The sequence below is a fragment of the Hyperoodon ampullatus genome (genome assembly GCF_949752795.1).
Source record: "Hyperoodon ampullatus genome assembly, chromosome: 2".
Classification (NCBI taxonomy): Eukaryota; Metazoa; Chordata; class Mammalia; order Artiodactyla; family Ziphiidae; genus Hyperoodon; species Hyperoodon ampullatus.
This window is the reverse complement of record NC_136915.1, coordinates 36,551,607-36,575,503: the sequence shown is the minus strand read 5'-3', so window position 1 is coordinate 36,575,503 and position 23,897 is coordinate 36,551,607. Positions and strand designations below refer to the sequence as shown.

Sequence of the window (23,897 nt, the reverse complement as noted above, 5' to 3'; positions counted from 1 at the left end):
CCAAGGCTGGAGAGAACGCCCATTATCACTGGGGGTAGGAAGTCAAAAAGAGCACCTGTAACCACTGGGAGCTCAGAGATGACGTCTGACAGTCACTGGGCTCCGGGCTCTGAGCACTGAAGCCCAGTTAGGAACATCTGTCCCTCCTCTTTGCCAGAATCTGCTCACCATCTTAAAAAAATCTCTTCTTCCCAGCTTTCCCTGACACTGCAGGTGGTCAGATCCCTGTTATATGCTCTCACACCAGTCTCTGCTTTTCCTCTGTAGAAGCCTTCACAATTGTAGCAGAAGCAGTTAGTGTGTTTTAGTTGTTCCATGTCTATCTCCTCCACTTGACGTAAGCTCCAGAGAGTCAGGGTTTCCCTCTGTCTTGTTCACTATCATGTCCCACATGGTAGCACAGTGCAATGAGAGGGAGCATCTCACAGTCACTGGGAGGGGACGGGAGAGTAACCCACTCTGGGGGTGGGTTAGGGAGAGCTCCCCAGTTTGTAGGGAGCCTGGGGAGTAGCAGCATCCCAGTAACTAAGGGTCAAAGAAAACATCCAAGATGGATCAACGGCCTCTGAAGGTCAAGTTCCTGGAAACCCCTTCCTCATCTGGGCTGTGGCCCATGGCTGGAAAGCCCTGCCCCCGGCTGCCTCTTACCTGGTTGACCTCCCTGCAGATCTCCCCAACTCGCCTCACCAGGAGCTGCTGCAGGTGGCGACACTCGGTGCCTGGCCCCCCATCCTCCCGAATCAGGCTCCTGGGAAGGGTGGATCAGACACAGAATTGCAGTGGGAAGGGAGTGGGGGGAGGGTGTTATGGGCGTTGCCGCCAAGAGGAACCATGAAGAGGAAGGAGGACTGGACAAGGGCAAGTAAACAAGATGGGAACTGGGAAAGATGGAATTCTCGATAGCAGTTCTGGAAGCCTGGGTTCCATGCTTGCCTCACCAGCTGCCATACTGAGGCTTCCATCATGCAGCTCACCTTCTCTACCCTCAGATCTTCTTCCTCAGAATGGTGGGTCCTCCCTTCTCTCAACACCCCCACCCCTCTCAACACTGTGACTAGAGCAGTACTGAACCAGATACCTAGGTATGGATCCTGGCGCTGCCGCTTATGAACTGAGACCTTGGGCAAGTGTTTAACTTATCTGTGCTGGAGTTTCTTCATTCAGACCACGAGGATAGTAATACCTCATAGGGCTGTTACAGATTTAATGAATTGATCCGTGTAAAAAACTTAGAACAGTGCCTGCCGCATAGCAAGTACTTGTTAAATATTATCTATTATTCCTTATTTTTATATATCTACAGCTCCTGAAGCTGCTGTGAACTACAGATGCTCTTAATGCTCGGCTAGGAACCAAAATCCTCATCAGCTTTTCAACTCCATTAGGAAAGTAGAGTGATGTGCTTTGCTACAATCTGTGGGAAGTGGTCAGGAGCTCCCAGCCTTAGAATACAAGTCAGACCCCTACCCAAACCCTCAGTTCCAAGTTTAGCCTTCTAACGACACTGAAGAGGGGTGACGTGGGACCAGGGAGAAGAAGCAAACATCAGAGTCGGGTGTAGGGCCCCGCTGCTCCTTACCGCGCGTGTGCATACACTTCCACACGGTCCTGCAGCACCCGGACGATGAGCCAGAAGTCAGGCAGGCAGGGCCCAGGGAGGCCCGCAAGCGAAGGCTGTGGAGGTGCCGGGCCAGGCGGGGTCCGCAGCGTGAAGGGGGCCTTCTCCCCTGGGGTCTCACTGGGACCCTCACTGTCTGAGCCACTGCTGCCACCGTCGTAACCTGTGTCAAACGTGCTGAAGTTCAACCCCATCCTTAGGCTCATCTGAGCCCCAAGTGTATCAGCTCAGTGGGCCCCTCCAGGTTAATCCCTTCTGATGGCCCTGCCCAGACCTTTCACTGTGCAGCCCTAAGTCCACTTCCCATCAGCTTAGTCTTCTGTGTCCTGCCAGAGCTTACCTAGGTGGTCTGAGTCCACACTGCCCTGACTGGACATGAGTCTGAGTCCCCGGCTGGGCCCAGGCTGGCTCCCTGGGAAGAGAAGGGAAATGCCTGGAGCCTCTCTCAATCCTGCTGAGGATGCCCTCTGAACGTGGAAGCAGGGCCAGGGAGGTGCAAGTCCTCTCTTACCTCGCTGGGGCAGGCTGGGCAGACTGATGAGCAGGGGTCCCTCAGAATCCTCTGGAGAGCCAGGGGCTTGGGGGCTGGCTGTCAGGGCCTGAGAGGCAGGAGGTCAGGACGGAGTACAGGCCCCACACTTCCACCACCACCTGCTCCGTTCCCAGGTCAGCCCAGGAAAGACTCACCTCCCCTTCGACGCCTTCCGCCCTGTCCTCCTGGCTGTGCCAAGCCCAGGTCGCCGAAGGGGGCTCCCCACGGGACCCACCTGGCTCTTGGCCAACAGCCACAAAGAAGAAGCCACTGTCAGCGTCCTCAAGAAGAACATGCCCAGGGAGGTGGAGGTGGCGGAACTCCTGGGGAGCAGGAGCCAAGGGCAGAGGTTAAGCAGGACAGCCCTCCCTGATCATGGCACCCCACACTTCCTCATCAGACCCTCACAACTACCTGGTGAAACAGACACTAGCGTCCCTACTGCTGAGTTACAAAAAGGCTCAGTGTCTTGCCTAAGGTAAAACAGGCCCAGTGGCAACGTTGAGCTGGGTCTCTTCCCACTGAGCTGGGCTGCCAGGCATGGGGTAAAGGTCAAACAATAGGGTGAAGAGGTGAACTCAAACCAAGAGAGGGCCTTCCGGTTCTGTATGTGGAGTCCAGGGATGGACGGGCCCCCAGGTGACCAGGGAGCATTCTGAGGGCAGCATACCTCCTTGAATTGTGTGAGGGAACGCTCTGGCCCGAACACAAAGCTCAGTGGCAGAGTTTGGCGAAGGCAGGTGGAGCGTCCAAGAGAGCTATGGATGTGGGCAGCTGCACGGTGCAGGGCAGGGCTCTGGGGGAGGCCCCCTCTTCGGAGTGCCCCCACCATCTCATCCTCCAGCAACCAGCGGATCTACAGGTGGAGAGCAATCCAGGAAGTGGTGAAGGGCACCTCCCATGCTGATTGGGACATCACTGCACTCTTAGATTAGAAGATACTGGAAGATACTCCACCTCACAGACTGAGAGAGGTCTCACTTGGACCCCAGCATAAACAGGGTGCCTTACCTCACCATCTGATGGAAAGGGTATCAGTTACAGTGTTGAGGGGCTGTCATTTAGGTTGGGGGAGGGAAGGCCCTCACCTCACTCATGGTGGTCTCAATAGCCAGCCTGTGGGGTGTGGCCAAATTAGATAGTCCTGGGTGCCTAATTGGAAGAAAGGTTTAGATATTGGTTTCCAGAAAACAAAACCAACAGGGAACAAGGAACTCAGAGAGGGAGCATAAGGAACTACCTGTCTTCTCCTGGAGGTGGCAGTGGGGGCCCCAGGCCATCATCGGATGGTTGTCCTGGGGATCGTGGGAAGGACGTACTGCTCTCAGACGTTGACCTGAAACAGGGTAGGAGCAAAGGTCAAAGGTCAGCAGCTATTACCCTCCTAGGGCCTCCTCAGCATTCCTTTCTTGGAATCCTTAAGGTACCCTTAGTCCCCAGGTGCCCACAGATTCCTTAATGGTCCCCCTACTCCAACAAGACCCCAGATACCCCCCACCAAACTTGCTGTCCCACCGGTGGTGTTGAGGGTCTGAGGTTGGGGGGAGCTCCACTTCCAGGGGCAAGGTCAGCACAAAGACGTCCAGAGTGACACTGAGGTCCCGTAGAGGAACTCGGCCTCCAATCGGGGGGCCTTCCAGACTAGAAAGCACCTGGCCTGGGAGAGGGGGCAAGTCAGGGGTTACTGCAGCCCTGGGATGAACACAGCTTCCGAGTCTCCAGGGCTAAAGAGTTACACCCGTAGGTTCTCCCTGACCCCCAGGCAGGCAGACAGGCTGCATCGGAGCAGTGGCCCTCCCCTAGGCACCCCAAACTCACCCAGGCAGGTGGGCAGGCTGCACACGGGTACTGAGCTGTGCTGGCCGCGTAGCCGCACGGAGCATGTGAGGTGCAGGAAGAGTGGTGGCAGGTCATGTGCCAGGCTCTCGGGCCCCGTGGGTGAGTCGCCCCCCAGGATGCTGAAGGAGTCTTCATCGGGGTTCACCGTATCTGCGTCTGACAATGAGGCGGAGTCCAGCCCGGCAGGCCCCAGGTCTGGTTCACGGCTCTCGAGGTATTCCACCTCCAGCTCTGGGTCACTCTCGGTGACCACACAGCAGGCAGATGTGTCTCCTAGAGATACACGTCATGTGGTCAACAGGATAGGTTGGCAGCAAAGGCCCCCGAATCCTGGCTTGAAGCAGCCTTTCCACCTCTACCCGCTTGCCTATATACCTTCTTCTCCCATGAGCTCAGCCTCTGAAAACTCCAAGTCACTGACTTTTCTGTCTCCTGCGTCCCGGGGGCCCTCATCCTGGGCAAAAAAAGAGACGGTATGATCCAAGGCAGGGCCTCAGGGAACCGAGAGTTAAGAGGATCCGGGTGGGTCAAGCGGGGCCTCTGGGGCTATAGGTTGCGGGCATGAGGGAGGTCAGGGAGAAAGCCACTCACCTCATGCCTGCTGGATGGAGGGCAATAGAAGAAGTAGTGGGGATTGGAGGGCACTGTGCGGAAGTAGAGACCGCTGATCTCCAGGAACTTCTCCTGTTTGGGGGTTAGAAGGAGGCTACGATGTCAGTCACTGCTCGGCAGGACACTGCTCCCACCCTAGAACAGACACCTATACACCCCCAACCCAGGAGAGACCATTGCCCCCCTGTGCAGGCAGGACTCTGCCCTCTCTACCCTCACCTGGATGAGGCTATGAAGGGCATCATGTGCCTCTCCTCTGAGCTGGCAGATGTCTGTCAGAGATATCTCCAGGCCAGGGTCTGGATGGCCAGGGACACGGGTGCTCTGAAACTCAGGCTCGCTTAGGTCCTCGGTCTCTATGCTGAGTGGTCAGGGTGGGGTGGGGGACAGTGAAGTGTTAGGAACCATCAAGGCCTAAATGAGCCTGCTTCCTGAGTGGGAGCAGCACACACCTGTCTGTCTTTGCCTCTAGGAAGGGTGCTTATGAGCACACGACATGGGCGGGAAGAGGCCAGGAGAACCAACCCACCCGTCTTGGCTCTAACCTCCACATTTCTTAGTGGCTGGACATTTCTGTGAAACAGAGGAATGAGTAAGGCTGACTCCCAGTTTTCTGATTGGACCAGTGGGTGGAGGGAGAGATCTTTCACCGTGGAGGAGGGACACAGGCAGAGAAGCAAGGGTTGGTGGGAAGAAAGTGCACTCGTTTAGGAGGCATGAAAGGTGTGGGATCTAGACCTCCGGAGAGAGAACTGGGCTGGGCTTCCGATCTGGGCATCATCAGTGTACTCATCCTTCCGCTCCTTCTGTTTCCCCAGTGCTGATCCACTACAGACACCAGACACGTAGCCGTCTGTCTGCATGCCTCTCTCCCTCCCTTCAACAGTTTTTGCCTCTACGAAACTCACAGTTTGGGGGACTATTACTATTATGTGAATGTCCTCAGAACAAACTTCTACTTTCACTGATGGCCACTGACAACTCCCCACCCCTAATCTAGCTCAACACTCCACACCAGAACAGGAGAGCCAGGAGAACAAGCAGAGTAGGAGAGGAAGACCGCCGTGGGTGCCAAATGGGAGAAAGAAGCCTGGGCAGGAGGGGTGGGAAACCAGGACAAAGCACGGCTGGGGACTACCGTGCACAGCCACTCCCCCAGGTCAGAAGGCCCCTGCTTATAGGGGCTTTGTCTGTGTGCCCCCTTATACGTCATTCAAGGACCATCCCAACCTGGACTCAGAAGCCAAGACAGCTCGTTCCCGAGGCTCGGGGCCCTCCTCCACACTGCTGCTGAAGGGCCCAGGGCTGAGAGGACCAGGGCTTGGGGGTGCATGAGGCAAACCCCGAGTGTGGCCACACAGTGCGAGCAGAAAAGGGGTGATGTCTACTTCCTGTAGTAGCTCCTCACAGGCATCCACTGCTATCAGCATGTCCTGCGAGGTCACGCTCTGTGCTTGCTGCAAGCTCCGGAACAGCCCTGGTGGAAGTGGAAGGGGCCACGAGGGTCAAGCTCTGCAAGGGCCTCTCCAGTCCCTATGCCTGTAATCCTGCAAAGGGGGCTCCTCCCTGCTACGGCGTCACACTCACCACGGACGTAGCATCGCTGTGCATGCTCCTGCAGCAAGGCACAGTGCGTAGCTGCCTCCTTGTGCCTGGGCTCCATCCAGGCTGAGGAGAGGGAAGGCTGATCGAGGAGCTGAGTCCTAGAAACAGGAGGAAAGAGATGGCTTGGCCAGCTCCCCTGGTGACACCTCAGACTCACCATCCTCAACCTTCCAGTGGACCATCCCTAGGTCCCTACCAAATGTATCCACGGCCCAGCAAGCTCAACTGATGTGCTGAGGAAGTCCAGCACGAAACGGGCAGGACATGGCTCAGAAGCTGAGTTCCTGCCACTGACCATCAACCTGTCTGTCCGTACCCCTGAGTATGTATCTGAGCCACAGCTGGGGGCCACGGTTGGCTGGGGGTCGGGAGAGGACCTAGGTCAACACTGAGGGCACTCACCGGAAGACGAGGTCTCGGGGCGCCTGAGGGGGCTGCACACCCACCATCTGCTCCCTCAGCGCTTCCAGCGAACAGCTATAGATGTAGACAGGACACCGGGTCCGGGGCCCGTCTGCACCCTCTGTCTGTGAAGCCTGGCGCCCAGTGTAAGCTGGTAAGTCCCGATGGAAGGGTGGGCTCAGCTCTCCTGGATTCTGGGCACTGTCTGTGGGCAAGAGGTGGCACATGGCTTTGAGCCCTCTTATCTGTTCCCATTCCCGCTGCTGCTTAACTGACTTAAGAGTCAGCAGCCTTACCGCTGGCTGGGGTGACACTGAGGATGGGGACCTGGGACTTTGTTGCCCTGACCCCAGTTCCTCCCAGATCTTTCAGGCTGGGAGCCCCACTCCAGTCCTCGAACTTAGACTTTGTTTCCTCTTGAGAGGGTCCCTCCAGGCCATAGGCAGCCAGATGCTGGACATCTGAAGAGGAAAAGCAAGACATAACTCAGAGCCGCCTGCTGGACTGGTGAGGGAGCTCCAGGGCTTGTATCTGAGGGGGTTAGTGAGAGAGGTCAGCGGTTGGTACCTGAGAAGGTCGCAGGGAGGAAAGTCAGAAACACATGCTGGGGGGTCACAAGCCTTGCATAGCAGCGCCACTGAGGGGGCTGGGCAGAGTTGACAGGCCCGAGAGTTTCAGAAGGGCCTAGACTCTGTAAGAGAGAAACAAACTTAGAGCCATCTGTAAGGGACCATCCAATGCCCGCTCTCTTCCTCCACCCGAGAGTCCATCCTCAGGGACAGCTTGCAAGATCAGGGACCAAGGGGAATGATGGCATCCTGTCAGTGGAGGGGGACACTTAGTATCCCCAGTGATGGAAAGCTGGGGTGTGAATATGTGGGGACGGCAGGAGGTCACTATGACAAAGGGCTCAAGGGGATGCACCAGTGCTGACCCGGGTGGGAAGAACTGAGTCTCCGCTGGCCTGGGTGCTGTCGCCTGCTTCATCCTTCAGGATCCCACAGTCCCCCAGCGGTGGCCCCTCTGGACCTACAATGGGGGTAGAGCGGGGTGGGAGAGAGCAGGGCCAGCAAGAGAGGCAGGGCTCTGAGGTGAAGGGAAGGGGAGGTCAAGACCCAGACAGAAGCCACCCTGTGGGGTGGGGGAAAGCGGCTGGGCCGAAGTCCGGTGCTGGGAATGAGGCGGGGGCTCACGTGGACTGTGGCAGCTCCTCCGCAGCACCTCACGCGGGAAGGCGGCCTGGTCGGCGGCGGACAGCGGGATCTCCCGGTCACTCAGCTCCTGCCCCAGGCAGCTGTGCAGCAGGCACAGCACCATGTCGTTGGCGGGACAGGGCCCCTCGGCGAGAGGGACGCCCTCTGGCTCTGCCCGACACACACTCTGCTCAGCACCAAAGGCCTCCTGCTGCCCGGCGCCCCCGGCTCAGCCCCAAACAGCCCGGCCCCTCCTGCAGCCTCCCAGCCCCCTCCTGCCCCCTCACTCTTCCGCTCATTCGCAGACTCATCTGCCCTCTGTGTTCTAACACTCCCTGGCTGGCTGGCACTCTAGGTACAAGGTTCACCCACCTCTGGAAAGCAGAAGGAAGAACATCTGGATCTGCTGGCACTGCGGCAACAGTCCCATTAGGTCAAAACGGAAAGGGATCTCGTGGACACAGGCGTCTCCTCCCTGGTCCAAGCCTGGGAGGGAGGGAAGGAAGACGAGAGCGCAGTGAGGCCCACAGTCCCCCTCTGTGGCTGCCTTCTCCCCACCCGCTCCCCTGCTCCTCCCCAGGGGCCCCCTCCCCACTGACCGTCAGAGACCCTCGGCTCCGGGGGCAGGGGACTCCACTCCTTGCTCTGGCACAGCTGTATCAAGTACTCAAAGCTCAGCATGGAGCCTATGCAGGCAGCATCCCGAGGGTGGAGCTAGAGGAGGAATAGCAGAGGGCAGGGGTCAGCCCCTCCTGGCCAAGAGGACCCCAACCTCCAGCTCTCAAGGAAGCCCTCACAGTCACGGACATTCAGAACACGGAGATTCAGGGGGACCAGGAAGCCACCAAGCTGTGCTGCTCCCAAGGGGATGCACCCAACCTGATAAGTGGTGGGGTACTCCTGAGGCCACTCACAGCTCGAGGGATCTCAGAGTACGCCAAGTCCTGGAGGTGCCTCCAGCTCTCAGGGCCAGGTCCCACTCGTCCATACTGCGGCTCCACCCACACCTCGGTGACCAGGTTGAGCTCCGAGTCTCCCTCCAGGGCCTCCACCTCCACATCATTGTCATCATCTGTTGAGAAGCTAAAGGAGGAAGGGCTCTGAGCCTGGAAGAAAGGAGAGTCCAACCCACCACCACCTGGTTGGGAGTTGGTCCACGGAGGGTGGGAAGGCCAGGGCACACGGGACAGCCACAATTTACACGTGGTCTTTCCAGACCTGCGTCTGCCCAGTAAAGCATCTGGAGACAGTATCTCCCACCCTCTCAGCATTGGGAGACAGAACTTCAGGGGACAGTAGGAAGAAGGGGGGATGTGGAGCAAGGCGGCTCAGAGAGGGGCTGGGCCTCACCTGTCCTTGGTGGAGGTAGAGTGCGGGGGGAAGAGGATGTACTGGACGACGCACGTGTGCCTTTCTTCGACTGCAGCCTGCCCCGGGGGCTCATTCTGGGACAGGATGGGAGAGCTTGGCCCTGCCTCAGCCCAGGCAGAGATCTGGCCTGGCCTAGCTCTGACCCTCAGCACTTTAGTCCCCTTGCCACACTGTCCTGGGACTGGCCTCAGGCCTTGGGTCCTCTGGCCACAGGGTCCCTGTGAGGCAGCGTTTCCAGCAGTCCCAACCCAGCTCAGAGGCGAGTATCCCTGGGATGATGATGGACCTTGGTGGGAGGGGTCGTGAGGGACAGCACATACCTGAATTGGAAGCTCCAGGACCATGTTGATGATTCCTTCCCCACTGCAGGCAAAGTGGAACCCTTCCGAGAGCCGGACTCTGAAGCCCCACAAGAGTGGGGGCGGGGACAGGATGAGATGGGGAGAGACACTTAGTGTACAGCCCCTGCTTCCCACGCCACTTACATACCCACTTTCCAGCAGCCATCCAGGCAGACTTGTCTGCTGGTGGCCCTGCCCAAACGACTGGTCCCTCAGGGGTGGCAGGTCCAGTTAGGGCCAGAGGCCAAAATAAACTGAGTCGGGGGAGTCGTGGTGGGTAGGGCAGCAGCCCACACTGCTCTGTGCTGGATCCTCTGCATAGCAGCGGCCACAGCAGAAACTGGGGCTGAGACGGGGCAGTATCTGGCTTAGACTTTCTGCCAGCTTCCAAACCCAGAGTCTATACTAGACTCTGCCCCAAGTCGCCCAGCAGGCTTGGTGACGTACTCAGTGAGGATGGAGAGGAGATGGGCAATGGCGCTGAGCGGCAGAGCGGGGGCCAGTCCTGATGGGATGCTCCAGAGCCATCGCTGATGGTAGAGGTAGCGGGATAGCGACGCTAGGCTAGAAGAGGCCGAGCGGCCCGACACCAAGGGCAGTGGCCCTGGTGGCTCCAGTGTCAGCAAGAAGGGTGCCCGGTAGTCCAGCGGTAGCTTCTCATACCTGAGCAACGGGGGCAATTCTGTTTATCTCTACTCATACCCAGCTTAGCCGCAGCCCCCCACGTGCTCCTGGCCCTGTCCCCACTCTCTTTACCAACCTGATGAGCAGCTTGTCCAGTGGCTTATGCAGGACCACAAGGCAGGGCCGATCAGACAGGGCCTGCTGTGGCCCCAGCAGGGGGGGTGACTTGGAGGGAGAGTTGCTCCCACCGGCGCCCCCCAGCCCTTTTCGTTTCACCTTGGGTGTTGGCTCCTTGCTTTGCACTCGGTGGGGGAAACGTAGGCGCAGGATTTCTTCCCGCAAGTCCGACACGATCTGAGGGAAAAATGTGATCGGATCCTCCTACTCCTGTCTCTTACAGATGTGGAGAAGGGGCCCACAGACAAGGTGAGAAAGCCTTGTACCCCAAGCCTTACTTGGTCTGGGGGCTCCTCCCTCTACTGGCCCTGGCCCTGGGGAGTCTGGGGAGAAAGAGCTAGTCAACATTCCAGGGCTCCTTGGTCTGGGAGTGAGTCGGGGCCCAGCTCACCTTGTGCCGAGCCTGTGCTGGCGTGCCGATGGGGAAACCCAGGCGGAGCACCATGCACGGGGCCTTGGAAATGATGCGGACCATGTAGAAGGAGGAGGGGGGCTGGTCTGGGGCACTGGGGAGAAACGGGAGGGAGTCCGTGAGCAGCCCTTGGCTGGGAGAAGATGGGTTTAGGAGGTAGGAGGGAGAGGGTTTGGGGTGAGAGGAAGAGACGTGGGAAGAGGGGGAGGGGGAGGAGTGAGGGGACATCACTTTGCCCACCTGGAGAGCAGCTTCACATAGGAATAGCCCTCGACTAGCACAAAGCTGCTCCAGTCACGGAGCAGGGAGGTCAGCGAGGAGTGTGAGATCCTGCACTGGACGGTGCTGTAGCGGCCATTGCTGCCCGGGGTGTGCAGGTGCTTGGGGATTGGCCTGGGAAGAGGGTGTGGAGAGAGGGCAGCGCCCCCAGCCCCAGTCATGGGGCAGAAGAACAGACTGCTACCTCTCTCTGCTAGGTCCTGTCTGAGGATCTGAAGGCTCACGAGCAGGAGGGCTAGGACGGCTCGGAGTTTTCTTGGCCAAGGTCGGTATGGGCTCATCTGCTGCTTCCCTTCTCCATCACTCCCTGTCCCCTCACCCCAGCCCCTCCGCCCCAACGATGGCCCAGCTATGGCGGATACCCACGTGTCATGTTCCAGGATTAGCACCAGGCGATGCATGTGCAGCCAACGCTGCCATGAGTTAGCATCCATGGACAGCACCGGCTTCCAGTAGGCAGCGAACTGGGCGTGGGAGGAGTCGGAACCACTGTGCTGAAGGGAGAGCACCTGGGGACAGGAAGGACAGCCCTATAGGAGCGTTCATGAATAACCTCCACGCAGCAAACAGAGCCATGCGGCTCAGGAGGTCAGAGGTGGCACTGATGTAAGGCTAAAGGAACCCATGGCCCAGCCTGGGACAGAGGCAAAAATGGCCTGCAATACGAAGGCTGGATTAGGATGAACGAGCCCAGGGACAGGCTGTGTAGCCCTTTAAAGCTGAATCCAGGCAAAGGATGGAACTTCCATCACTGACTTTGGAGGAAAGCCGCTGAGTGATGGCAGGACCCCAGGATGAGGCCATTATTTGCTAGCATAAGCCCCCTGCTTGTCAGTGCAAGGCTGACAGCCGGGGCTGAGTGCGGAGAAAGCACAGGAAAAAGGGAGCCATGGTCTTCAGGAAGTGCACAGTTCACGGTGGTTGGCTGAAGGTGCTGGGGGAGGCCAGAGTATGCCACATGGAGACAGGCAAGGGGGCTCGCAGTCGGCTGGGAGAAAACCACCTAGACATTCTGCAAGTCTTTACCTCTGACACACCACAGCCTCTCTCTATAGACCCTTCCTTCCCCCAGGGGCGTGGAAAGAGGGAGGGGGCTCTCAAGGCGAAAGCTCAGGGTCCTGGTTTGGGGGCCTCAGATTTGAGAGGAGAGGAAAACGAACGTGGTTCTGGGCTCTAGATGCAGTGCCAATCCAAGTCTGGGTGGGCACAAGATGGGGAGAGTGAGCGTTGGGGCCCCTCACCGGGGTGGTGGAGCCGGGCGGGATGTAGAAGAGAGGCACTCCGCTCTTGGTGCTGTCGGGAAGCGTGAAATGCTCCGGGACTGAGGAGAAGGACTGAAGGTGGGCTAGCATCTGGTCCGTCTGATTAATGCTGCAGAACAAGTGCCAACCCTGAGCCTCACCGGACTCTGGTGAGTCAGAGGAGGGGAGCCGCAGCGGCACAGGGGGCCCTGGACACAAGCCTAATGCTCGGGGTGACCCTCTCTAGCCCCCAGTTTCACACATCTGTCCCTCTACACAACAAGTGGGGCACCCCTCACTGAGCGGTGACCTCACTCACCTCTGCAGCGTGTTCCAGAACCGCCGGATAACGTGGGTCCGATACAGCGAGCGAATGGGTTGCCTTAGTGCACAGGACACATCATGCAGGATGTCATAGCCACCTTCCATTGTCACTTCCACCCGGGTGCCTCGAGGGCCCTCAGGCTCCAGGGGCCAGGGTGCCATAGCCACGTACTCAATGCGCATGTTGTGTTTCCACAGCAACACCAGCTTCACCTCCAGCTGGGACCCTCCTTCAGGGGAAGCAGGGAGAGCTGGTTAGGGCAGGAGGGCATGGGACTCCAGGCCTGGGACTGAGTCCTATCCGAAACCCCACCTACCCCATGGAACTCTAGCCTGGCCAAAGGTTCCAAGCGTGGTTCCACAGAATGCAGGCCCAGAGCCCGCCAACTGACACAAACTGTAGTTTGTAGGAGTAATCTGAAAACAAAGCTAAGTTCAGGACACCACACCATCCTCAGCTGACTCACCTGGGGCAAAAGGAGATGGAATTGGGAAGCTAAGAGAACTAAGCCCTGAAGGCAACTCAGAACCCACTTGTCTCAAATGACAGGCAGAATCTGTCACTGAGACACCCTCTCATGCACGGTACATGCGTGTCTTCTGCTCTGTTCAGACTTGTGGGATACAGCAGGGCCTAAACCCTTACCTTTGGCCAGTGTGACCTCTCGGACACTGTAGCCCTCTCGAAGCCGCACAGACACGGTGCTGACCAAGTCAGCCGGCACCTCCTTCTCAGTGTGCTTCTTCCGGCGCAGGGCCAAGGCAGGGTTGCTGCTTGCGGAGACCAGGTGCTCATTAAACAGGCGGTGCTGAGAGCCTAGAAGACCAGTGAGGACGGGGAAGGGGAAAGTGTTTTATCTGTTAGCTGACAGAGGCACAGGAACAGAGGCTACACTGAGTCGCGAGAGAACTGTGCCAAAGCCGCCAGCCCCAGTTATGCTGCTAGTGCCCCGGGGACCCAAGCCCCAGATGGATTCCTGCATCATCTCTAGGTCCACATTATATTCCCCCGTTCCCACACCTGCCCCAGTCTGCCACTCACCGCAGTAATATTCAGGGTTCAGGGCTTCCCCACTGCGCAGGAAGGAGTAGAGGAGAAACGCCCGGTGGTAGACAGTCAGACCCAGGTTGCCCGGCTCGGGCTCAGGGCAAGTGGACAGGTAGGAGCCAAACGTTGCCATCGCGATGAACTTCATCAGTTCCACGTTGGGCACATGGCCAAAACTACAGTCATAAGAATAAACTCCTCCTACCTGAAGAAAGTGAGCCATTAGAGACCTAGCTCCAAAAGAGGCACCGGGCTGGGTGACTGCTCCCATTCCTGACCCGCACGGTGGGAAGTGGGCCAGTGTTCTCCCAAGATAGACCACTGCTCTGCAGCTTTCCTTCCCTGAGTCCTTCTATCTGAAGCCCATGCCATCTAGCCACACCCCCCTCGCTCCACATCAAATACCAGCCGGCCCCCATTCACTAAAGATTTTGGCCACTGGTTCACTGGATTCCTGTCATCATCTCAAGACTACAGTGTCTAACAAAGTGCTTCTCAAACTTTAGGGTGCACACAAAACACCTGGGGATTTTGTTAAAATGCAGCAGGTCTGGGGTGGGGCCTGAGATTTTGCATTTCTAACAAGCTCCCTGGTGATGCCAAGGCTGCTGGACTGTGGACCATATTTTGAGCACCAAGCCTAAAGATTGGAGACTGGCAAACAACATAGAACCTGCAGTCAAATCTAGCCTATCATCTATTTTTGTAAATAAAGTTTTATTGGGACTTCCCTGGTGGTGCAGTGGTTAAGAATCCACCTGCCAATGCAGGGGACACGTGTTCGAGCCCTGGTCCGGGAAGACCCCACATGCCGCAGAGCAACTAAGCCCGTGTGCCACAACTACTGAGCCTGCACTCTAGAGCCCGCAAGCCACAATTGCTGAGCCTGCATGCCACAACTATGGAAGCCCGCAAGCCTAGAGCCCGTGCTCTGCAACAAGAGAAGTCACCTCAATGAGAAGCCCGCACACCGCAACAAAGAGTAGCCCCTTTTCGCCACAACTAGAGAAAGCCCGCATGCAGCAGCAAAGACCCAATGCAGTCAAAAAGATAAATAAATAAAATAAGTAAAATAAATAAATAAATAAAGTTTTATTGGAACACAGCCATGCCCATTCATTTTCTTACCACCTGTGCCTCCTTTCAGGCTATAAGAGCACAGCTGAATAGTTGTGACAACCACATGGCCCACAAAGCTTAAAATGTTTACTAGTTGGGGGACTTCCCTGGTGGCGCAGTGGTTGAGAATCTGCCTGCCAATGCAAGGGACATGGGTTCGATCCCTGGTCCGGGAAGATCCCACATGCCGTGGAGCAGCTAAGCCCTGCACCACAACTACTGAGCCTGCACTCTAGAGCCCGCGAGCCACGACTACTGAGCCTGCATGCCACAACTACTGAAGCCCACATGCCTAGAGTCCATGCTCCACAACAAGAGAAGCCACCACAGTGCAAAGTCTGTGCACCGCAACGAAGAGTAGCCCCCACTAGTTACAACTAGAGAAAGCCCGCGTGCAGCAACAAAGACCCAACGCAGCCAAAAATAAATAAATAAATAAATTTATTTTTTTAAAAAATGTTTACTAGTTGGCCCTTTGCAGATGTACTCTAGATGGTTCATTCAATTCCCTGGCCTCTCTGCTCCTTAACCCTTATCACCAGGAACCTTATTCCACTCACCTGCCCGCTGACTACACATTGGCCCTGGGCTTCACCTGGAACTATTTCCTCTTTGCAAATTCAATTGCCACATCCGACTGATTACACACAACTTTGTCCCAGTTTTAGGTTCCTTCTATCCTCCTCCTGCTCTTTGACTTCATTAAGGCTCCCAGGCCTTGAACCTCTACTCTTTTCAAATCTATCCACGTCCTCCTGGCCCTCCTTTCTCAACCCAGCCTGGACCCCATGGTCAAGCAACCTCTTATGCATCATTCTCAACTCCCTGGCTGTCTTCACCTTTTCTCTGCTTCCACCTGAAAACCCCAACTAGGATCACAAGTTCTATACCCAGATCCCAAATGAGATCCCAATGAATCCCAAATGAGATCCCAATGAATCCCAAATGGAAAAAAACCCTGCATAGTTGTGTAGGTTGGCACCACATCAGAACATATGACACCCAACCCAGCTAGTCCTTCAGGGCCGGCCTCAGTGCTGCTCCTCCTTCCCGGCTCTGCCTCCCTGCCTCCCTCCCTCCAGTACACATCCTCACCTCCTACTTTGGAGAGAAATCAGAGGCCCCCTTGGCAGAATTTATCTACACCTTCACTTCTATCCAGTCTCAAAGAAGGAGTGACACTCTCCTGCTCCTAAAGAGTCCCTCCATCTGTTTCTTGAGCCAATGCCGTCCTGTCAATTTAGGGACTTTACTCCATCCGGCTTCCTTTCCTTTCCCTTATTTTCAAACTCTGCTTCACCACAGCTCCTTGGAAACATGCTGAAGTCTCTAGCTTAAAAAACAAAACAAAGCAGAACACCCCTCTCCTTCCACCCTGTACTCCCCTCTGGCTGCCATTCCCTCTCTCACTCCCCACTTGATCTGAACAACCAAATTCTGCGTGTCAACACTTTTCTCTGCTTCCTTCTCTTCTAAACACTCTTCAATCCACTGCAATCATTTCCCTCGCCACCTCTTCACTGAAATGGCCTGGAAAAAATCCCCATAACCACCTCCTAATCGCCAAACCCAAAGGGCACTTTTCTTTTCTTTTTTTTTTTTTAACATCTTTATTGGAGTATAATTGCTTTACAATGGTGTGTTAGTTTCTGCTTTATAACATAGTGAATCAGCTATACATTTACATATATCCCCATATCTCCTCCCTCTTGAGTCTCCCTCCCACCCTCCCTATCCTGCCCCTCTAGGTGGTCACAAAGCACCAAGCTGATCTCCCAAAGGGCACTTTTCATTCCTCATTTTACATGATCTCTCTGCTGTATCTCATGCTGTTAAGTTCTCCTTTTTTCCCCCAAACTCTGAAATTTTTGACACGAGAGCTCCTGGTTCTTGTCTGATGATTTCCCTTCATTCTTTGCTGGGCCCTCTTCCTATGAAAGATCTTTGAACACTGGTGGCCCCCAGGTTCTTTGGGGACCCTCCTCCCTTCTCAAACACCATGTGTCGGCTGCCAAATCCTAACTTGCTATCTCTCAGCTAGTGCTGTCTCTTGAGTATCCGATCTGCATATCCAACTGATAACTGCTATGAACAGCAGTCATTTATTACATAATTATGCATTATGCTAAGCCCTTTTTTTTTTTTTTTTTTGCGGTACGCGGGCCTCTCACTGCTGTGGCCTCTCCTGTCGCGGAGCACAGGCCCCAGACGCGCAGGCCCAGCGGCCATGGCTCACGGGCCCAGCCGCTCCGCAGCATGTGGGATCCTCCCGATCTGGGGCACAAACCCTTGTCCCCTGCATCGGCAGGCGGACACTCAACCACTGCGCCACCAGGGAAGCCCCTATGCTAAGCCCTTTAAATGCATCATCTCACCCATTTACAAATGAATCCAACCAAGAAGTGACAGTGATGTGCCCCATGTCACACAGCCAGTAAGTGAAGCCAGGATGCCGGCCAGGCATGCCTAACTCCAGAGGTGATGCTTTACAGCTACCCTGTTGACCCACAGGCACCTCAAACACAACATGCACAACACCTGGATTCACCATCCTGTCCTCACTCCACCCCAGCTGCTGCTCTGTTTGCTCTGCCAGATACACAGTCATCAGTGAAGTCAGAAACTTGGAGACACCCTCAGCCCCTCCCTCTTGCTCACCCCTTACATTCTGCTGATCATAAGTTATGTTGACTCTACCGCTTCATTTCCTCAATCCTACCCCCTTCCCTCTTACCCTGAATCCCCCCAGTTTAAACCCTGATCCTCTCTTACCTGGCCACTGCAATTAACAGCCTCCCTGCCTTCTCTCCTGCCCTTCCCACAGCAACAAGAGTGACCTTTATAAAGCATAAACCCAGCTAGTGGTTTTCCTTCCATATATCTGTATCACCCGCAGAATTATGCTGGAACGCCTAACACATTAGAAGCAGCTTTCCATGCTTGGCCTATGCTTACCCTCCAGCCTTGTTTCCCACAGCTCTCTGCCTCCTATCCTATAGTCTGTCAACCCAAACTGGCTGCAGGTCCCTGAATATACCTACTCCCTCCTCTGCTTAAGCCAGTTTGAGCTGGGTTTTCTGACCCTTGCAACCAAAACAGTAATAATTAACCTAATAAGAGAGGTGGGACTGGAACTGACTGCCAGACTGCAAATTCTGCATTCTTCTTACTATAACATGCTGTCTCTCACATCCTAAGGAAAGAGGACAAAGATGAGAGTCCTCTCCTACCACAGTACCTACCCTGTTCTAGACATGATGTCCCCCCCACCCTCCAGAACTATGCCATTGGCTTTACCCGGGAAATCATTGCCTGCAAGAAAGTAACCAGCCACATGCCACCTTGTGATCTACGACACTTCCCTCTCCTCCTTCCCAGAAAGTCCTCACCTGCACAAAGGAACAAGCCACAGTGCCACTGCGAAGCTGGTTCAGCAACGTCTCACAGACAGCCACATCAGGGACACTGGTCACCCCATCTGTGATCACAATGATACCTGGAGCAGGAAGCATCAGACTCAGACCTGGGGACCCTGGCCTGACCAAAGTCACGGGGAGGCATCTGATGGACGGGGCCTCAGTGTCCACCAACCAGTGTGTTTTATGATCCTCCAGCACCTTTCCTTCTCTGCTTCCCTCCTGTTCCTTCCTCTGGAGGGCTGGACCCCAACTTCCTCCTAAGTGACGACCTTGGTACTCTACTCCTCCCCACTAGGGTCCATGACGGTTGTCAGAGCGGGGGTACTTGAGATATACACTAAGAAACACTTACCTTTTACAAACAAGGAAACAGACACTTCCCTGGGGCCCACTGATCCCCTGGAACCCTTCCCTTCCTGTATTCCCCCTTTTCCCCAATCCCACCAACATTCCTTCTACTGACCTGCACTGGAGTTTGACGGCAGCAACTGCAGTGCCAAGATGCCCTGACGGATCATACTGACCAGTCCAAGATCAGCTGTCACCATGGAGACTCCCACTTTCCGGCCCGGGGGCTCCCCTGAGTCTGGGGACTGGTCCTCTGCCTGGCTCAAGTTACAGAAAAGAGAGAATGGGACAGATGGCACTGCTGCCCCCTCCACAGCAAAACCAGAATTTAGAGCCCAGCATTGCCCAGGCCAGACAGGCCTAATCCTGTGAGGACCCCAATTCCCCTACTGTGCGGCCAAGTCCCTGACTATGCTCCCTCCCCTAATGTGTGCTTGGATACTGACCCTCAGATGGGCAGGTGGTCCAGCACCAGATGAAGCACCACACTGTACTGCAGCAGAGCTTCCCCACCTTTTGCCAATAAGGCCCCTTTTCCATATTTTTCCCATCGCCATTATGAAATACCTTACACATCAATCAGATTAAGTCTTCAGACATATAGAACTGCTATCTGCCTGGCTACTTCTAGGATATCTAAAGGAACGAGAAAGTGCACTGTAGTGAGCCCAAGCAGCTTTATCACTGATTGTACAAAATACTAGAGATCAAAGTCACCCATGATCACCTTCTCAGAGCCACTGGGGAAGATGATCCGGGACTGAAAAAACACAAGCAAATGGCCTTCACATTTTCTCCCAGCAAGAACGTGTGTCTTGGGGAGTGTATCCGAGCCCTCTTCAACAGGAAACCTGTTGTGTGCACTCACTAGCACTTCTTTCCTTGGCTCCCTCTGTCCCTGGCTTTTAGCCCTTTTTTTCTGCTGTCTTTTCCCTCTATAATGTTTGGCTTGTCCTTCCTCTCTCCTCTCTGTCCCTTAACAGCTTCTCTTTCTAAGTGGCCTCTACCCACTTTCTCTCCCACATACCTGACTCTGGGAATTATACTGCTGCTGCAGCATGGTGGCCACCTTATCCTCAAAGAGACAGAGCTGCTCATACACCTGCTGCAGGAACATCTCCCGCTGGGAAGGGTCCAAAAGGCAGCCCTGGACCAGCACCTGAGAAGCACAATGGAAAGAGCAAGACATGAAGGTCAGGGGGACACTGGGCAGTACCCCTCTGGTCTCCCTATTTATTCTCCACACTGGGCTTCCCCAAGCATGGAGGCGCCATAAGATCTTCCAGTTTCCTCCACCTTGGCCTCTGGAACGTTGTCTATAAGCTGCCCTATCTGGCCAGGCAAAGCCTTTTTCATTGACTCATACTTTCTTATTCTTGTTGATTTCTAAGCACTGCACACAGAAGCTGTTCTGGACCTTTTCTCTTTTTTAAGCTCAAAATCTTATTCCCCCAGTGAATGCTCCTTCCTTTCTTTTACCCTGAGCAGATAATTCCCACCCCCCTCTTCATAAAGAAAGGAAACAAGTCAACAGGAACTACCCACTCACCCTAACCCTGAGGGTGTACTACTCTCCAACCCAATGAAAAAGTCCTCAGTGTTTGCTAGACGTTTATATCTATGTGTTCTAGTTCTTCCTTTCAGGCTCAGAAGAAAAGATTCCTCTTCCTCCTTTTTCTCCCTAAAGCTAATCGTTCCATCTACTCTTGGATCTTTTATCTAATAGCTTCATTCTCTCTCCATGAGGTTTCCTTCCTTCTACTCTCGACATAAATAAGTGCCCCCATCCTAAAAATTTTATAAAAGCCTGGTGGTCCCTGTGGTGGCCCTCGGGATCTCTCCTCTCTCCCTGCCCCCATCAGACTCCTACAACCTGCCCACTTCTCCCCAACCCCTGCCCTCCCGTGCAACAGCTACTTCTTCTCTCTATTCAGAACTGGGTGAGTGGGTGGGGACAGCCAGAAGAGGGCAGAGTGGGTCTCTGGACCACTAAAGGCCTGACTGTGAGAAGAGAAACAGAATCAGAGGAATAGTGGGAACTGGGGCTGTGAAAAGGTGAAAAAGATGCTCAGAGCTGTATTGTTTAGAGGAGTGAAAACTGGGTCAACCTAAGGGTCCAACAGTAAAGGTTTGGCTAAATATATAATGACAAAATATGATAAAATATTAAGACAAGTGGTCATTAAAAACTGTGTTTTCAAAAATATTTAGTGACACGGAAAAATGCCCATATCATATGTTAAAAAAGCAGGATGTAAAACTGTGTGTTTAGAATGAGCCTGATGTTGCTCCTCTCTCTGGATGGAGGGGTGGTGGTGAGGGAAGTAAACACAAACTCAAAGAGAAGAAACACAGTCCACAACATGTCAATAGTAGTTATTTCTGGGTGGTTACTATGAGTGAGTTTTGTGAGTTTTTTATATTTTACATATTTTTCAAATCTCCTTCACTGGGCATGTATTATAAACGTGACTTTTTGTTTGTTTGTTTGTTTTGAAAAACAGCAGGATGCACCTTGAGGGAGCTACAGAGACAGTGAGGAAGCTGTCTGACTTCTTAGCTGACTTAGTGGCAAGTGGCCCTGGAGGCTTTCCTAAGTTCTCAGTCCTTGTCTTCTCCACAGCTGCTGTCCTTGTTCAGGACTTATCTCCTCTCCCATGCTGCAATACTCTTCTGCCTGTTCTCCCCAATCCAGAATTTGTCCCCCATCCATCTTTCTCACTGGCCACAAACAAGTGTGATCTTCCTAGTGTACGCATCTGATCCTGTCACTGACATTCCAAACCTCCAGTGGTTCTCTACCCATGGCTAATAGTTTTAACAGCTAACATTTGCATGTTTCCTATGTGGCAGGCACCGTTTTAAATGCTTGATGTGTATTAATTCAATCACCATGCAATTCTGGTACTGTTGATATCCCCATTTTGGAGGAAAGACCCAGATGCACAGAGAGGTTAAGTAACTTGCATAAGAGCACACAGCCAGTAAGTAGTATAGCCAGGAAGCACATAAGGCACTGTTATTCCAGATCCAGTGCTCTTCACCACCACACTGAACTCCCCTACAGAATAAAGTACAAGTTCTTAGCCATGACATTCAAGGCCTTTCATAATTCTGCCCCCACTTATCTCTCCAGTCTCCCCTTTAACACCCCCCCAACCCTCCCCCCATCATTCAAACTTCATTGTGTCCAGCTGAGTAACATGTAGTTCCCTAGAACCCCTGTGATTGAGAGCACAGTTTCATAGCTCTGTGTCTTTGCTTTTGCTGGCCCCTCTGCCTGGAAAGCCCATTTCCTCTTCTTTGAATAGTTAACATCAATTCATCCTTCAAGATTCAGTTCAAATGCCTCTTTGTCCAAAAGTATCTCCTGTTGCTGCCCCAGGCTTGGCTGGGTGCTCCCATATCACAAGTCAAAACTTATCAGTGCCCTTATCACATTCAACTGAAATTACCCCCTTTAATATCTGTCTCCGAAACTAACTCTCAACCCCTCCCATCAGGATAGGGACAGGGTCTGATTCATCTGTGTCTCCAGGACTTAGCCCAGGCCTGGCATAAATCAGGCTTTAGTAAGTGTTTGTCAAAGTGAACCAAGTGTTCATTGATTACCTAATATCCAAGCTTTCCCCGCCTTGACTGTGAGCACCTGCAAAGTCAGGGGATGTAGCCCACAACCAACAGTCCTAACACCTGCACTAGGAGAACACTTTAAACCAGGGCAGAGGGCTGGGATCCAGGCATGTACCAATTGCCTTGTGTATATTTCAGCCCCTCAGATACTGTTCCTTGCATCCCCTTCTCGCAAAGCCAGTTTGATAGCTAAGGTGACAATGAAGCCATCAGGGACAATTTCAGGGTAAGCCTCTACCAGTGAGTTGAGGGTGGTTAAGAGTAGATGAAGGGAAACTGGACCAATGCTTATCTAAGCCCAATACAGATATTCCAGTAACAGACTTGGCCATTCTCCAAAAAGGAGTGCCTTCTGATGGCCTGCTTGGGTGCTGGATAAGCCCTGTAATTATCTGTGTGGTCAGCGTTACACCCACCAGTTCACAGGGCTCTAGGAGAAAAATGACCCTCCTCTGTCCTTGGAAGAAATTATGTTTCTGGGTCTTTGCTTCTCCTGCTGGTAGTGCAAGGAGTTAGGACATTAGCTAACCTTCTGATGGAACTAAAGGGAGCAGGGGAGAGAAAATAGTCATTCAGTGGCCAGAACCAGAGACTTAGAGGAGGAATGAGAGGGGCATTTGTCCAGTCAATGTCAACTCACCTAATGCTATGGGAAGGCCCTTTAAGACCAGAGCAATGAATGCTTAAGAGGAGAGAGAGTCACAGAGATGACTAGGAACAGGTTCGAGGAGAGCTGGGGACTTTGGGCACGGAGAGTGGAGACAGGATAAGGACTTGGTCAGTGGACTATCCGAAATTAGGTCTGAGGATACAAACTTGAAGAAAAAGGACGCAATACCTGGTGGGACTGCAAGCCAATGATTGAGGAGTAGGCCTGGATAGTGACGTAGATCTCAGGTTGGAAGTCGATGCAAGATCCAGGCACTCGGAAGGGCCGGAGCAGCCCGCCTAGGCAGCGGGAGAGGGCATGGAAAACTTCATCAAACAAGATCTCCCCTGTGGAATCATCCTGAGGGCAATGTAGAGAAAGGTCTCTCAAGGGTAACCAAAGGCAGCCCTGAGCAGAGGGCAGAAACAAGCAGCTTCCACGGGTCAGTGGGACTATTAAGGTTGATCACACATCCAAATACAGTGCCACAGATCAATGGGATCTGTCTTCAAACACCCACCACTCCTTCCGTCGTGTAAAGGAAACCTGTCTCCTTTCCAAAACGGCATCATTGTGGGATCATTCTTCACTTATCCCAGGCCCCGCCTCTTCTCCTCAATTCCCACCCAATCCTTTCTTCCCACTGTCTCCCCTCAACCAACCCCTTACCACAATGCCAGTAGATGGGCTGAGGTCCAGCTCAATGACAAACCGATACTGCCAGGCCAGGAAGGTGACCCGGGTGGATGGTACAAGGAGGAATGGCCTGGGGACCACCGGTTCATCTGGCTGCCACCCAGGAGGCAGGACACTGAGGACTTCCAACTCCTGCTCAGACTGAAGCTGACAATTAGGATGGGGAGGAAAGGGAAGAGTCAGGAAGTCACCCCTTTCTTTCCAGGACCTGACTTCCATATCCAAAATGACACACCATTGGTTCTACCTTCTGCAACCCAACCAAGCACTCCTCTGAGCTGGAAAAACAATTAAACAAGATTTCCCCTGGGGAATCATCTTGTGGGCAAAGTCACTTGACCTTCCTAGAATCAGACCCCTCAGAGTTAGTCTGCCCTCCTGTGTGTTGCCAGCACCCTCATAAAAAAACAGATCC

General features: G+C 54.1%; 1 protein-coding gene across 2 annotated transcripts in view; it reads right to left on the bottom strand.

Annotated features, from left to right (window-relative positions):
- The window catches only part of SZT2 (SZT2 subunit of KICSTOR complex), a gene marked incomplete at its 5' end in the record, with an annotated part of 50,820 nt that overhangs the window by 17,200 nt on the left and 9,723 nt on the right, over positions 1-23,897 (bottom strand). The window contains 39 exons of one of the 2 annotated variants that reach the window (XM_079697564.1): positions 649-748; positions 1,580-1,781; positions 1,959-2,030; positions 2,130-2,217; positions 2,306-2,473; positions 2,821-3,006; positions 3,239-3,302; positions 3,391-3,486; positions 3,666-3,807; positions 3,969-4,262; positions 4,365-4,443; positions 4,581-4,673; positions 4,821-4,962; positions 5,832-6,078; positions 6,189-6,304; positions 6,609-6,813; positions 6,905-7,069; positions 7,176-7,292; positions 7,533-7,637; positions 7,802-7,972; positions 8,174-8,287; positions 8,401-8,515; positions 8,716-8,884; positions 9,152-9,246; positions 9,493-9,571; positions 9,961-10,176; positions 10,274-10,491; positions 10,706-10,820; positions 10,967-11,119; positions 11,372-11,514; positions 12,247-12,376; positions 12,566-12,800; positions 13,217-13,387; positions 13,613-13,823; positions 18,127-18,233; positions 18,620-18,761; positions 19,532-19,663; positions 22,976-23,146; positions 23,456-23,629. In XM_079697564.1, the coding sequence (XP_079553690.1) occupies positions 649-748; positions 1,580-1,781; positions 1,959-2,030; positions 2,130-2,217; positions 2,306-2,473; positions 2,821-3,006; positions 3,239-3,302; positions 3,391-3,486; positions 3,666-3,807; positions 3,969-4,262; positions 4,365-4,443; positions 4,581-4,673; positions 4,821-4,962; positions 5,832-6,078; positions 6,189-6,304; positions 6,609-6,813; positions 6,905-7,069; positions 7,176-7,292; positions 7,533-7,637; positions 7,802-7,972; positions 8,174-8,287; positions 8,401-8,515; positions 8,716-8,884; positions 9,152-9,246; positions 9,493-9,571; positions 9,961-10,176; positions 10,274-10,491; positions 10,706-10,820; positions 10,967-11,119; positions 11,372-11,514; positions 12,247-12,376; positions 12,566-12,800; positions 13,217-13,387; positions 13,613-13,823; positions 18,127-18,233; positions 18,620-18,761; positions 19,532-19,663; positions 22,976-23,146; positions 23,456-23,629 (5,742 nt within the window). Of the gene's footprint in view, positions 1-648; positions 749-1,579; positions 1,782-1,958; positions 2,031-2,129; positions 2,218-2,305; positions 2,474-2,820; positions 3,007-3,238; positions 3,303-3,390; positions 3,487-3,665; positions 3,808-3,968; positions 4,263-4,364; positions 4,444-4,580; positions 4,674-4,820; positions 4,963-5,831; positions 6,079-6,188; positions 6,305-6,608; positions 6,814-6,904; positions 7,070-7,175; positions 7,300-7,532; positions 7,638-7,801; positions 7,973-8,173; positions 8,288-8,400; positions 8,516-8,715; positions 8,885-9,151; positions 9,247-9,492; positions 9,572-9,960; positions 10,177-10,273; positions 10,492-10,705; positions 10,821-10,966; positions 11,120-11,371; positions 11,515-12,246; positions 12,377-12,565; positions 12,801-13,216; positions 13,388-13,612; positions 13,824-18,126; positions 18,234-18,619; positions 18,762-19,531; positions 19,664-22,975; positions 23,147-23,455; positions 23,630-23,897 lie in introns of both variants that reach the window. The other variant, XM_079697565.1, reaches the window with a different exon arrangement.